A 14,258-nucleotide genomic window follows, 5' to 3' on the forward strand; every position below is an offset into this window, starting at 1 on the left:
AGCGGATGGTCCTGGGGAGGCCAAAAAAAAAAAAAAAGGGAGAGAATCAGAAACGGGAGACAAAGCAGAAAACCGGGGCAGGGCGCAGGGGGCAGGCTCCCAGCGGGGCAGTGACCTTGCTCAGCCGGCCAGTGCTGGGAAGCGCCTCGCCATGTTTCTGTGAATTTATATTCTGGCCAACTGTTTGGAGGATGTTTCCATTTTGTTTTGGTTTTTTAAGAATTCAGAAATCAATTAGTGTCGGCGCAGTGACTTCTGACGCACATTCCACAGGCATTTCTGTTCAACTCAGCTTTTATTCACCTTATTAGGATTAGAGCAGGCTCCTGACTACAGCGGCTGGCGACCGGCGGAGATGTCAGCCAGCCCTGGAGAGCGGGAGAGATTGCTGGAGATCCGGCGCACGGGATTGGGCCGTGGGACACAATAAAGAAGTGCCTTCTCCAGAAGCACCACTCGTACTGTCCGGGAACGCGGTGGGGCCAGGGGAACACGGGGATGGGTGCTCCCATCTCCGGAACAGAAAAGGAAAGGAAGCGAATTCCCCACAGCGACTGGAGCAGCAAGCGCATTGGCATCGCCGAGGTACTGCAGCCGCACCCTGTCATGCCAGCAGGAGCACTGTGCAAACCAGGCTAGCCCTGCTTCATCACTGCCCGCCAGACCCGCCTGCCCATTTTAGCTTCTCTCCATACTGGATATTAGCCCCCAGGACAACTGCTCTAGCTTCTGGCTGCCATATGTGCAGTAGCAAGAGGCCCTGACCCAGCACAGAGAGGAAAGACCAGCGCTCCTACCCAGCCAGGCAGGCCTTCTCTTTAATCTCAATACAACAGATGTTTTTGGTTTTGATTTGTTTGTTTTTTTACAGAATCTGTAGCTTCGAGTGGGATCATCCTGCCGACACCTGCTCTCTGGGGAAAACAGACTGGAAAGCTTGGATCCCTGAGCAGTTCCATGTGGTCAGACAGTGAGAACGGAGGCGCTGGTGTGTGGTGAAGCAGAGTTTCTCCCGGGGGCCAAGTAGAGCCAATTTCCTATCCATAAGTGATTGTGTCCCGCATGCAGGCCCAATCCAGGGCTCACTTCAGGAGCAGGCGGATTTTCCTATCGCCAATCAAGAGCCTTCAGGAGCAAAACAGAGAGAGATGAGCATGTGCAGCGTATATACCATCCCCACTACAGGAGTACAGGGGCTGTGTACAGGCAAAGAAAAAACAACCTCCCTGTCCCACTCCAAACTGGGCGCTACCCAGTGGGAGGGAAAGATAGACAAGTGTGGGGGAGGGGAAGAGCGATGGCTCCAGAAAGAGCACGATAACATGCTGAATTCAGGGATGATTTAAACCTCTACAATCTTTCTTCCTTCACAAGGACTCTAGGAACATGCAGAGGATTCTAGACGTCCCCTGTTTTCCCGCTGGGCATGCACATTAAACAGCTAAGGGACTGCTGTCATTCAGAGAGAGGGGAAAACTCCAAAGCCCGGGGGCTGGAAGAGTCCGCAGCTGAAGCTTTTATTGCTGATTCTTTTTGATCAGGGAACTTTGTTCCTGTGCCTCTGGCCTTCTGATTCCTGGGAGCAGATTCCCCCCGACCAACTTTGCATCACCCAGGGGAGAGATTTCTGCCAATCAAGGTCCAGAAAAACACTCTCACAAACAACTCTGGAATCCTTATTTCTCATGCGGCACCAAATGAGTGGGGAGGGTTTCAGGAGCTCACTCAGACCTGAGGAGTGGGATGTTGGGAGACAGAGGGGACTGGGAAGGGCCTCTGGATCCACTACCATGTGGATTTGCCAGTCATTCCCCCATAACTGGGGGTTGGGGATGCAACCATCTGGCCAGGGTAGCCTGAGGAGCCGTTCCAATCACACCACAGCCAGTGACCGAAGACTGCTCCTGCTCACCTGCTCCTACTCCCTGGGAGACCCTCTGTGCTAAAGCCTCCCATCTGGGCCTGAGAGGAGGGACTGGACTTGTCACTTAGCGAACAACCACGTCCTATTTTACAGATGGGGAAATGGACACAAGCAGTACATGGCAATGTGGAGATTAGACCCAGGACCTCCGCATGACAAGGTACACACAGCTTTCCCTCTTCTGACACAGTTCATCTCCACTATAGACAGCGTCCCCTCACCTACCTTATCAATGCACCAACTAGCAGGCTGGCTACCATGGGCCCTACCCAGTAAACCCAGTGATAGTCCCAGTAGTTTGCTACCAGAGCTGGCCCAAAAGCTCTGGCAGGGTTCATGCAAGCCCCAGATACAGCGCCTCTGAAAGAGAAAACAAATGAATAGTCACACAATTCATCCTGCTGAATATACCATGTTCGGCCATGGAACTCCAAGGACAAATTGTTTTCAGAAGTAACAATCTCTGTAATAATGCCCCATTGATGGCTGACTACAGTAATCAGAGCTACCATACAAAATATAATGACCATTGCAAAACTCATCTGAATAACAGTGACAGACCTGGGAACATACCTGTATGGACTCCAGCATTAGCTGTTAGCTAGGGAGCACCTATACCTGATTGTTAATAAATGAAAGCTAACGAGGGAAGTAAAAAGCTTCATGGGACGGAAATTAGAGTGTCCGTTTTAAATTTAAATGTTGGGTTTGCTGGCAACTTGGGTTTTAAGCTCTTTAATGTGTGTAGGTCTCAATGTGCTGCAAAAGGGGCACGGATACATATCTTCCAGCAACAGATAAACATTTGCACCTGATGTCTGTGCAGTGTTTAAATAAGAGCTTCAAATCCCACTAGAGGGGGCTCTCCCTTAAATAAACAACCTATTAGTATTCATAATTATGGGCTCTTGTTATCGGCTTTCCAGCACCCAAGAAAGTAAACAGCCTTCTTGCTTGAAAAACTGGTGTGTGCTGAGGCCAAGCTGGGCAGTTTCTCCTAACAGCCAGAACGTACAGTAAAAAATTACTCAAAATGAACCAGCTTCTCTGTCCTTAGGGCTTCCTATTACAAGCATTGGCCCCGGGGGGAGAGAGGGGGTGTCTTTTTTATCTGCCCACAACAGCTTATTGAAAAACTTGATCTGGCTTCAAGCATCCAGCACATTAGATGCCCGCAGACTGGCCTTTTCTGACGCCGTCATTGGGCTCTGTCCACGTGTGGCCAATATTCCTCCCACCATGAATTTCAGGCTGGTGAAAACAGCCAGAGTGACTCACAGACATGAAGGCCAGAAGGGACCACTATGATCATCTCCTCCTGGATAACACAGGCCAGAGAACCTCACCAGGAGAGCAACAGTTACATCAGAAACTGAAGTCCACTGAATATTCATGGGACCTACGTATGCAGCATGGGTGCCACCAGGCAAGCTTCCACCCCACTGTACTTCCCAGGGTGCCCCAGCCCTGCACCTACTGCTGCGTAACAGGGAAGTTTAGTTTCCATGACCCATTCACTCCTCGAACTTTCCGCTGAGGCTGTCATCAGGAGACACTAATCACTGTGTATTGTCTGCCATAGAAACTAAATCCAGACCCACCAACTCATCTCCCCGGGGCTGCTGGGCAGCCATCAGACAGGAATGTCTGGCAGCTATCATTCCTCCAGAGGTATATGGCTACACAGAACAGGCTGTGATGGCTCACCCAGCTAGGATGTCAGCGGTGACAGTGAAACCAATGCAGAAAGGTGCCAAAGGGCCGCTGGTTTTTTCGTTGATGGCTCCCATGCAGACGGCTAAGACCAGGAACATGGTCATGACAATCTCACCCACAAGGGCAGAGGGGATCTGCCCGTCGCCTGTGATGCTAGTGAAAGCCGCTCCAGTGGTGTTTACGTATCTGTCATTTGCTGTCACAACCTACAAGAGAGAGCCCTGGAATTGGTAGGGTTCCAATCTCCACACCATGGCTATGTGTTCCCAGTCAGGACAGCGTAGGGGGATATAACATCAGGGAAGAGAGCAGCTAATCTGATCACTTTCTTTCTGAAAGTCAACCTAAGTCTCTAGCGAATGTAAACTCATTAGCAAAGGCTTTTAGCCTGTAGATAATTACAAGTGGATTAGCCACCAGCTACCCTAGCAAAGCTGTAAAGAAATTAACCTCAGGTATCTGCTTAATGGTTTGCAACTGTACAGCATGATGCTATTTATATATCAAGTACTTTGGGTGATGAGACGGGCGACATAAAATGGGAAAGACCATTGTAAATAGTGAGGGAAGTGCAGATGGCTGTAGCCGACGGGAGGAATATGCATTCTTCTGTGTATAATAAAATAACTATAACCCTGCTGCATTTATAGAGTAACTGCCACTGAACGTGAGTTAATGAAGATTCCCAGCATCCTGTATAACAGGTATGTCCACATCAAAGACAGGCAAACCGAAGCACTGAGTGATGGGGCAGTGACTTGCCCAGTGTCATATACTAAGCCAGCCGAAGAGCTGGGAACAGCACCCAGGAACAGTGGCTCCCCATCCTTCTCTCCAACCACTACACGAACTCTGTACCCACAAAGGAGGTGCTGCACATCACCATTTGTGTTCAGATTCCAAGCACAATGTTACGTCTGTAAGTTAAACTAGGATCGGATGCTATAATATCCCCTGCCTTTTCCATCAGCTCAGTCAGCTGCTGGGTGCCGGCTTCCAGCATCTACCCAATGGTGCAATGACAAACTGTTCTCTGACACACCGCAGACTGCACTGAGAAACATAACCTGCCCTTGAGGGGCCCCTACCCACTGCTGAGATTCACGTGTCTGCATGGAGGGGAGCCCAAGACCCCAGGAAATTAACCCTTTAATCTTCTTAGTGAGGAAGAGTCGCCGATTTCCATACCTTTGCCAGGCCAGCTCCGATCAGTCCCCCACACAGCTGGGAGATCCAGTAAGGGATGAGCAGCATGATGTTCAGCCCACCAATCAGCCATGCGGCCAAGGAGACAGCTGGGTTAAAATGGCCACCGCTGGAATCAACAGGAGAGAGATGTTAAGTGCCTCAGCTGTGGGACCCTCTACCCTGAGTTCCCCTGAGGAGAAGAATCTGAGCCCAGCTGGAAATGACCCCTTTAAGCTGGATTCAGACTCAGTTAAACCTTATGCTCTTTTAGACTGACCTGTTACCTAGGCAGCTGCACACTGGTGACCAGTCTGGGCAGCGATTCTCAGTCCTGCTCTGCCTCTGTTGGATTCTGCCCTGCCCAGCCCATTCTGGACAGATGATTAAGAAGTAGAAGTCGAGGAAAGCTTCTGAGGCTGGGACAAGGAGCCAGAGACTGACTGCACACAGGAGCTTAAAAATGGGGGCTACTTACACGAAAACAGGGTGGAGGGACCATTAACTTGTAGGGCAGGAGCCAGGAAAGGGAAGTGTTTGCAAAGAGTTCCCAGCCTTGCACCTGCAGGCCTCTCTGAGCAGCCGATGGAGCTATCACCTCCCAGGGGAGCGACCATGGCAACACGCAGCCCATGGATTCCTTTAGGGAGGGGGTGAGGAACCAGGGCATGGAACGAGCATTGCTTTCCCCAGATGTTTCCCTCAAGGTTCCTCTTTGGTGCTGACCATTTATGAGTGCCGTTCGCTAAGGCCCCACGTCAGGACTCCTTGTTCCCACCTGGCTGCCCAAAGCTGTTGCATGCTTGGTGAAAGCAGAACTTGGCCTGCAGGTTTTCTTTCCTCGTATTCACTCTTCTGACCAAGGAGGGATTTGTTCACTGACGAGCTGTGCTGTGTAACTGACCCTGGACTTGGGACATCCAGCATCAAAAGCACAAGCCTCCACTACTTGAGCTAAAGCTGGAGCAGACTCAGTAATCTCTCTCATGGACCAGCCACTTGAGGAGGACAAGGATCCACTCTCTCCTTGCGTGGGTTGCATCGAGATAACCCCAAATTCCCCTCGCGATGTCCTTGTGGAGCCCAGGCCTGCAGCCCTGGGGAGAAATGCGCTGCTGGCGTAATGAAGCTATGCCTGCCCAGGCTAGCCGTGAGCCTGGCTGCCAGCATGCCAGGCCCCTTCCGGAGGGCAAAGGGAGTTTAAAGATGCCCAACACACATGCAGGCAGCTGGGACCAAAAGCAGCTTTCTTCTGCCTGGCTGGGGCATTGGATGTCAATTCGCAAAGAAAACACAAAGCCCCAAACAGGACGAATGAAAACAGCAAAAAGACCCAGAGCAGAAATGCCTGTTCACTGTCGTTATTGCTGGGGTTCCCCTGATATTGCCCTGTGTGCTGGGCACTTTCCCAACAGAAAAGCAGGCCCCGTCCCTACTCCCAAGAGCTCCCCCACTAAAAGAGACAGAACGGAGACACCAACAAATGAAAGGCAGGGGGAAAGAATGGCAGCCAGGGCAGGGGTGGGTCATGGCCTGGTAGCACAAAACGTTACTGGCATGATGGTTTGGGGGTGAGGTGTCATGTGAGTATATTTGTGTCTCCACGGATGTAAAGATGCACAGACAGTCCCTGATTAACCTGCAGCTGTGCTGATCTAGTTACTCACAGGCATTGCTGCAAGGGAAGGGGTGAAATGAGGAGAGGGTAGGGATATTCTTCGTTTGCGTCCCAGAGAAATCAGAGCTGGGAAAGACTCTTTGGGTCTCCTTGTCCCTCTCTCCAGCCCATGCAGGAGTGTGGCCTACAGATGGTTCCCTACATCAGGAGAACGCCCTGCCTGCTAGCCTCTCTGCCTCTTTCTCCTGGCAGCAGCACCTAGGTGGGAGGATGGTCCAGCAGGAGGTGGGATTCTGCACACGTCCAGCAGAGGAGCCCAGCCCGGGGTTCTCACTGGCACTCATCCCTTTCCGAGATACAAGCATTGCTATTCTCCTTGGTGCTACATCAGAACCAAACACGCACCAGGGGATGACAAGGGCTCAAGAGGCTTCATACATCAGCTAGTGCTGATACAAATGGTCCTCGTTTTCTCTTCCCGAATCCTTTGCCTCTTCTTTGGAACAATTTCTCTCTTGTGAAAACCAGGAAGACAGCAAAAGCCGTTCAGCACTGGCCAGTCGGGGCAGTAGTGCACAGTGTAACACTCCAGGCCTGTCACGCATAGGCGAAGTCTGAATGATACTCAAGGCCAGAACCCAGAATCCCAGAGCTCTATGGCCCTGATCCTGCAATGGGATCCGTGTGGACAGAGCCCTGCGAGTTGCATGCCCCCGATCCTGTAATGAGGCTAACAGGTTCACATGCATGGATCCCACATGCAGGATAGGGGCCTCTTGAAGTACCAGTGAGAGGCAAATGCAAATATTTTTTAATGAAAACAGATTACTGGGGGAACGCTCATTAGTGAACAAGCTTCATAACCAATAAACCCTGATAATAAATTGCCCTCAAAGCTAATGAGTCAGAGGGTTTAGGAACTGTGATTATTTGGCTTTAATTGAAGAGGTAATGGAGTTGCTAGGATTTAATTGACCAAACCAGCAGAGAATTAAGTAAGTTTTCAGGTAAATTCCAAAGCTTTATACTGCGGCAGTGTACCAATTCCAGCTGTAATCTTGGTGTGGGGCTGAAAATGTAAATGATATGGCCCAATCCTGGACTTAACAACAATATTACCCAGCCCTTCTCTAACGTGTCACAGCAGTAGAGGTCAAAGCACTTCACAAAGGAGGTCAGGATCATTATCCCTATTCTACAGATGGACAAACTGAGGCACAGAGGAGGGAAGTAACTTAACCAAGGTCTCCCAGCAGGCCAGTGGCAGAGGTGGGAATAGAACCCAGAGGCCCTGTCCAGTGCACTGTCCACTAGGCGAGTTGCAGGATCTATATTTGCAGTATATGGTCCTGACTCAGGGAAGCCCTTAAACACGAAGTACGTGGTGAAGTCCCATCAACTTGAATGGGACTTAAGCATGTACTTAAAGTTATGCACGCACGTAAGAGCTCCCTAAATCAGGGTCTCTCATTATGACTACGTATCTGGAGGGTATAAACACCCAGGAAGGTCAGGAGCTGTTTAAGGCGGTCACAGGGGCACAGTTAAGAGTAGTGGATGAAATTCAGCAGTGCCTAACAGTGGGAAGAGGGGCAGACCTATGGCTAAACACCACACTCGGGAAATGCTGGAGGGAACAACCTTGCCCTGGTCAAGGAGGATGGATGTGGTGATCTAACCGAGCTTTCCCATCTCTCCTTTCAATGGTCCAGTCAGTGACTTAAACCCTGTCTTCGCAAGAGGTAACAGATGCTTTCAGCTGAGGTAGCACACTCAGGAAACGGAGACCAGCGACCGGTCTAGTCCAACAATTTAGCATTTCAGTCAGAGCTGTGTATGCCCACCTAGTGTGTCTGGTAGTGGGTTAAAGGATAGTTTATTTAGCCACCCGAGCGCAGTGTCCAGTCTATTGCTAGTCATGTTTTTCCCCCCTAACACGAGGTGCATTGTCAGCAAAGGCTAACGGGGTCCTTGGGTTTCACTGCTAGCCTGCGTATACTCTATGTATACATTAACCAATGCACAGATAACTCTGAACAACAGGCAGTTAATAAAGAGTTATAAAATGTAGATTCCAACCTATTTTTTATGGAGCATTGATCAAAACAAACTTGTTTTTGCAGCCTCTTTGTTCCGTCTTGGCAATAAACTTCTAACCCCAAGTTAGTCAGTTCAGAATGATGCTTTTGCAGAAAAACTTTAATTGAACAACCTACTCCTCTTTCCAGAGCTGGAAGACTGCAAACATCCACTGCTTAGTACAGAAACGACCTACTTTATCAACCATTTAAAAGCTGGTGAGGCCCTGTGGAAAAGTTTGCAGAGCAACCTTTTTGGAGACAACGGAGATTTTCTGTATCTCCCTTCCACTGTGTGAGATTCCTGGAGAATACTGACCCGAAAGCAGATCTTGGCAGATCAGAGCTTCATCACCTCCAGCTGCTTATTCCTCACTTGAACTGATCATTCAGATTTGTGACATCACAATTATCTCCAGCTAACTGAGAAATCCCATGGGATCCATGGGCTTTCTTCTATTAAAATCAATGGAGTGACACTAGTGTACACCAGCTGGGGCTCTGGCCCAATGTCTTTAACTGAGGAATAAACAGGGAGCGCAGATGAAATTGTAAGCAATAAAAAGTCATGTTTTGATGGCAGTGAGGCAGCATACCCAGAGGTTAGAGCAAGGAAACAGGAGTCAGAAGACCTGGATTCGATTCCTTCCCACAGCAAGACAGTGGCTCACACTGATGGTAAAAAATGGTACCTCCTTGCTCAACAGATCTGTTCCCCGAGGACCCTCAGAGCCATAGCTGCTGGCTTTACTAACAAACCCAAATTTTTACCCCATCCTTCTCCTCTTAGCCTTGCTGAGCCAAAGCAGCTGTGGGAGAGGGAGTTGGATTCTGTTCTGGCTCATGCATCATCAGCAGAATTGCTAAGTCCCAGTGGCAAAATCTTTACCTTGAGGTTCAGACTTTAATTCCACTCTCACAAGACCAAGATATAATATCCCGCTGTTGGTCCAGGACTCCTGCTGACCATACGTGAGTCACAGAGGACATGCCTTGATCATCAGAACACAGGCTGAGTTTGCAGGACTGGCAATTAATGGGGGGGAAACCTTTTTCACTTGTATGCTGGGCAAATTTGATCTGGAGTGGCTGAGAGAGAACAGGTGTGGAACCCCCCAGTGCCTGTTTTAGAGTCACCATTCAGAGTAGATTTGTATCTTTCTCTCTCTGGGGCTTTGTTCCCAATTTTAATAATGCAATTACAATAATAAACTATCTTTGCAAAACTCAGAGAGAAGCACTGGACTGGGAATCAGGAGGCCTGATTTCTAGTCCTGGCTCTATCACTGACCTCAGGCAAATTGGTCCCCACTCTTTATCCCTCTAGGGCCAGATTTTTAAAGGTACTGGGAGTTAAGCACCTCAATACCTTTAAAAATCTGTCCCATTGTCTAGTAGGATCATAAGGTCTTCAGAGCAAGAGCTGTCACTCATTATGTGTACGTACAGCCCCTAGCACGATGCAGCTCTGCTCTGATCTCAGCTGGGGACTCTAGACACTACCGTAATACAAACAATAATAAACCTCAATTGCAAAGCACTGTGTAAAGTGCAGAGTGTGATTATTAATTATCACTATTACAATTATATCTACTGATCCAAAACACAAAGGAGGCAGGAGAAACACAGAGAATAGGCTCACTCTAGCTAGCTATCGATCAGCAGAGCCACATTCGAATACTTTCCCGGGAGGTGTCAGGACGCCTTTATGTTTTGGACGCATACACTTTGCAGGTGCCTGCACCCTGCTCTGTGACTGTCTGAGCCCCTCACTGCGCAGTCAGTGCCAATTAGCCAAGTCCCCAAAATTCTCTCACCTGATGTTTCCCAAAATGGCGATGATGAGCCCAAGAGCCAACCCATGTGCCAGGGCGGGCTGCAGCCTCCCTGTGCCGTCCACATTCTCAATCACTGAAGCGCACCCGATGAAGATGAACAACGCCGACCCCAGGAGCTCTGCCACGCAGGGCTGGGCATACAGCTCGTACCAGTGAGGCTGTGGAGGTTTGTACTTGCCCTCCATTTCCACCTCCTTTATGGACATGCGACCAAACTCCAGGTCAGACATCAGGGGAGCTGAAATGAAGCAGGCAGAGCTTTGATGGCATCCAGCGCCAGGCTGGGCGCTGCCAGACAACGGAGTAGACTCACCACAGAATTGACACCTCACATTAGTACATGCAATTCAGAACAATCCAGATACAAACACTATTGCTTAACTCCTTCAGGGACAGCACACTCTGAAAGCAGGGAGCACTCTTTTCCAATTACTCATTAAGTGCCTTGAGTGGGCTAGGCACTTCACACAGCATATACGAGATACGGGCTCTTATGATCAGGTGCCAACAAGGGACCTTCTGATGCCAAGCCAACGAAAAGGATTTGGAAGGCAGAAATTCTGTGTGGATTTTTAAAATGCCTTTGTTACACTGAGGTACTTACTTTCTGAGTGCTCTGTTCTTCTGGGAGCTGCAGAGACCTCTTGACGCCAGCAGGACCTCAGCGAGCAATGATCACACTGCACCTAGAGGAATAGCTTATCTGTCTCATAGAAATATTGGAATGCTCCCTACTTGACCTGTACAGAGACACAGCGTATGGGAGGCTTTAAAAAATATTGGAATGGATTTACATTGTTAAAAAAATGCAATAAAATCTGAGAGGCGGGTACTCCAGCCCACAGGAGTATGAAAGCTATTTATCTCAATGGTTCTATGGTTCAAGGATTTGTTAAGGATTTCTGCCAAGTTGGGGACTATGGTTCCTTCCCCAGTGTGAAGTGCAGAGTACAATCCGCGTCAGTACCAGTTGGAGGGACAATGGGCCTGACGCTCTGAGTGCCTTTTGCTGGGTTTTGTTCTCAGAGCGTAACGTGCCATTTGCACACCTGGTCTTGCTCCCTTTCCAAGAACAAGTGCGTGTGTGGTGTGCTTATTTGTCTGTAAAGGAGCAAGCAAGCAGAATAGTTGACAGTAGCAGGCTCCAAGGAGAAGGAAAATAGCCTCCTCATCCAGCCTTGCGTTCTTTCCTCAGACAAAGCTTCCCGGCGGGTCTCCGGTGGAAGTTCTCCTTGAGCAAGTAGTTCCCAGCAGAACCGGGACTGAACTGGAAAGAAAGGAGCTGTGCCATTAGCAAGGGTGGACTGAGACCCTGACTCATCTCACGGGCGGCTCATGGCTCTCCTTCACGACTGACATGAAATGGAGCCAAATCAGACCGTGTGAAGCTGGAGGCCGGGGTGCTCAGGTCACACCAAGTGAAGATGGGGACAGGCCTGAACCAAAGCACCCCAGGGACAAACCTTGGCTTGGGAGCTGTTCCATGGTGAGGGGGAGAGAAGCCCTTGGGCATGGCCCAGCACACCAGGTTTGGGGGCAGTTTGCGCCCTGTGCACATTAGAGGCATTGTTCTTCGTTACAAGGGGCCGCGCACAGCGTTGCTGCTATTGGCTCACCCCATTGCACACCCCAAGGGCCCCCTGCACCCCCACCCCATCAGTGCCCAGGTGCCTCCTTCATCTATATCAGGGACTGTCTGCAACACCCTCCCTCTCCCTCATGCCAGGGTCTGTGTGTCCCCCTTTCTCTCCTCCCCCCATGCCAGGGACCGTGCCCCCCATTATCCCTTCCCCCCACACCAGAGAACCCCATTCTCCCCACCATCCCGTGGGCTATATGTGCCCCTCCATGCACTTCTTCCCCCCATAACCTGAATTCCTCTCCACCCCGCATCAGGCTCTCGGTGTATCTCTCCTGTCTTCCCCTGGATTGGCGGGGATGGGCAAACAGCTGGTGCCCCCTCTCTCCCCCTCACCATAGGGGCAGACTATGGGGAGGCAGTAGGCTAGGAGGGAAGGAATGACACCTCCATATCTCCTCTAGCTCCTACTGCTAGTTGAGGATCTGCCCCACAGCTGTTAGATGGCTGGGGCTCCCTGTGTCCCCCATTCTCCCTTCGGTTTTCCAATATCCCCCCCTAAATCAACAGAGCTCTGCCCTCTGGGGCTGAGATCATTCCTTGGAAGCTGGGAACTGATTGGCTGCAGCATTCAAAAGTTATCGTGTTACAGACATGTGTGGGGGTTCGCAAGCTTGGCCAATTCTGGTCGTACATAGAGGGGCCAACCAAGAGCAGGGGGCCGTTGCGCTAGGTGCTGTCCGTCCACACAGTGTGACAGGCCCCATCTTGCAGGGCTTACAGTCTAAGTAGACAAGACAGACAGAGTTTGAGAGGGAGTGCTGCTAGCCCCATTCGACAGACAGGATCAGCGAGGCAAAGAGAGAGTAAGTGACATGGCCAGGATCACACAGGCAGTCTGTGGCAGAGTCAGAAACAGATCCAGATCTCCTGAGCCCCAGCTCAGTGCTTACCTCAAGCCCACTCTCCTCCTCTTTGACCAACCTTCCCCTTTCTTTGTGACCATCATTTAAAACCCTTTCTCAGCCCTCGTCCAGCAGGAGCAAAGGGAAGTCCACACTGCTGGCAGGGTTAGACTCAAGGGCATTCCCAGGAACGAGGGCTTCAGCTCTCTCAGCTCCGTGGAAGCACTGTCATCCCTGTGATACTGGAGATAACATCAAGGCTGGGACCCGGACCTACCCCTGCCTTCTCTAGCCTCCCCAGGGGCAAATACACTCCCTTCAGCGTGAGCTGCTGTTTGGGCTTTCAGGCTATGTGTTGTGTAGATGGGAAGAACTTTTGGTAGAAAGCAGACAGTGCTTAGTCCCGCTCTCACATGGCTGCTGCCAGCTTAATTCCTGCAGCTGGGCAGGGAGTACCAGCGTCCCCAGTCAAATGGATAGAATAAATCACAGCTCCGGGATGCAGAACCCCCTAGAGAGCAAGATCAAAGTGAAAACCAGATGGAGTGTTTGCCATGTTCCTTGGTTCGGAGAGACCCCAAGTGAGTCACACCCAAAACTGGGAGACTAACAAGTTACTTATTACTGCACTCGTGCTCCTGGCCAAAGGGAGCGGAACAGCCTGGCTGCAGGCTTCCGCAGTGGAAAGGCTGTTGCTCTAACTCACTCAGCCATTAGCCCTTCTGCCTCCTGAGACAGTTTGCAAGAGAAAAACAGTAAAGCACATGAACACGCTCTGCTGCCGTTATGCTGGCTGTTGCTTCCCACCACAGAGGTGGCTGCATTTTGTGGTGCGTGAAACGAAGCCAGCCTGCATGGTTTCTCATCCTTTCTTGGGGAAGGGCCAGGAGAGGGGGTTCTGTACAAAGCTGGAGAGCGGCTCTCCCCCCAGAGCCATGCAGCCCAGACATTAGCAGCAAGAGCTTTCTCCAGCCCAGCACTGCCCCACCAACAGGCCTCCGCGCCAATCTAAACGGAGCTAGTGAGGAGACAGAAGTCTGGTCTCCGTGGACTGTTAGCTCCTTGGCTCTCTGTGGGGCCCATGGAAACTGGCTCGGCAAATCAATACAAAATTCCCAGGGTGGCTGGCGGGCAACTGGGGGGCCACTCCCACTCCTTCCTGCCAGCCAAGCACAGGTCCTCAGGCTACAAGTGAAATCAGCTCCCTGCACTTCCCCGTTACCACAGCACCTCACAATCACCAACAGGTTTTACTCTCAAACACCCCAGTGAGGAGGGGAACCCTTATCCTCCTTCTCCAGCCAGGGGATGGACGCTCAAGGTAGATGAAGTGACTAGGCTACGAAGTCCGTGTCTGAGCCAGGAATGGAAGCCAGGTCTCCTCAGTCCTAGCCAGTGCCCTGTTCACTAGATCA

The 14,258-nt window shown here is 50.6% G+C and overlaps 1 protein-coding gene across 1 annotated transcript; it reads right to left on the minus strand.

Moving 5' to 3' along the window:
- Positions 1-284: 284 nt before the first annotated feature.
- Positions 285-11,035, minus strand: AQP8 (aquaporin 8). The gene is made up of 6 exons (XM_073361652.1): positions 10,964-11,035; positions 10,339-10,597; positions 4,829-4,955; positions 3,632-3,846; positions 2,150-2,284; positions 285-1,125 (listed from the first exon to the last, which is right to left on the minus strand). The coding sequence occupies exons 2-6, from the start codon at positions 10,587-10,589 to the stop codon at positions 1,083-1,085; spliced, it is 771 nt and encodes a 256-aa protein (XP_073217753.1). The 5' UTR covers positions 10,590-10,597; positions 10,964-11,035; the 3' UTR covers positions 285-1,082.
- Positions 11,036-14,258: the final 3,223 nt, after the last annotated feature.

Source organism: Lepidochelys kempii, chromosome 10 (genome assembly GCF_965140265.1).
Source record: "Lepidochelys kempii isolate rLepKem1 chromosome 10, rLepKem1.hap2, whole genome shotgun sequence".
NCBI lineage: Eukaryota > Metazoa > Chordata > Testudines > Cheloniidae > Lepidochelys > Lepidochelys kempii.

What these genes read in the sequence shown, in the direction of transcription:
- AQP8 (XM_073361652.1), bottom strand. Translation starts at nt 10,589, where the DNA reads ATGTCTGACCTGGAGTTTGGTCGCATGTCCATAAAGGAGGTGGAAATG. An exon ending in GCCATTTTGGGAAACATCAG is followed by an intron (nt 4,956 to 10,338) that starts GTGAGAGAATTT and finishes TGTTGATTCCAG; the next exon opens with CGGTGGCCATTTTAACCCAG. An exon ending in ACCGCTGACATCCTAGCTGG is followed by an intron (nt 2,285 to 3,631) that starts GTGAGCCATCAC and finishes TTTCTCTTTCAG; the next exon opens with AGGCGCTGTATCTGGGGCTT.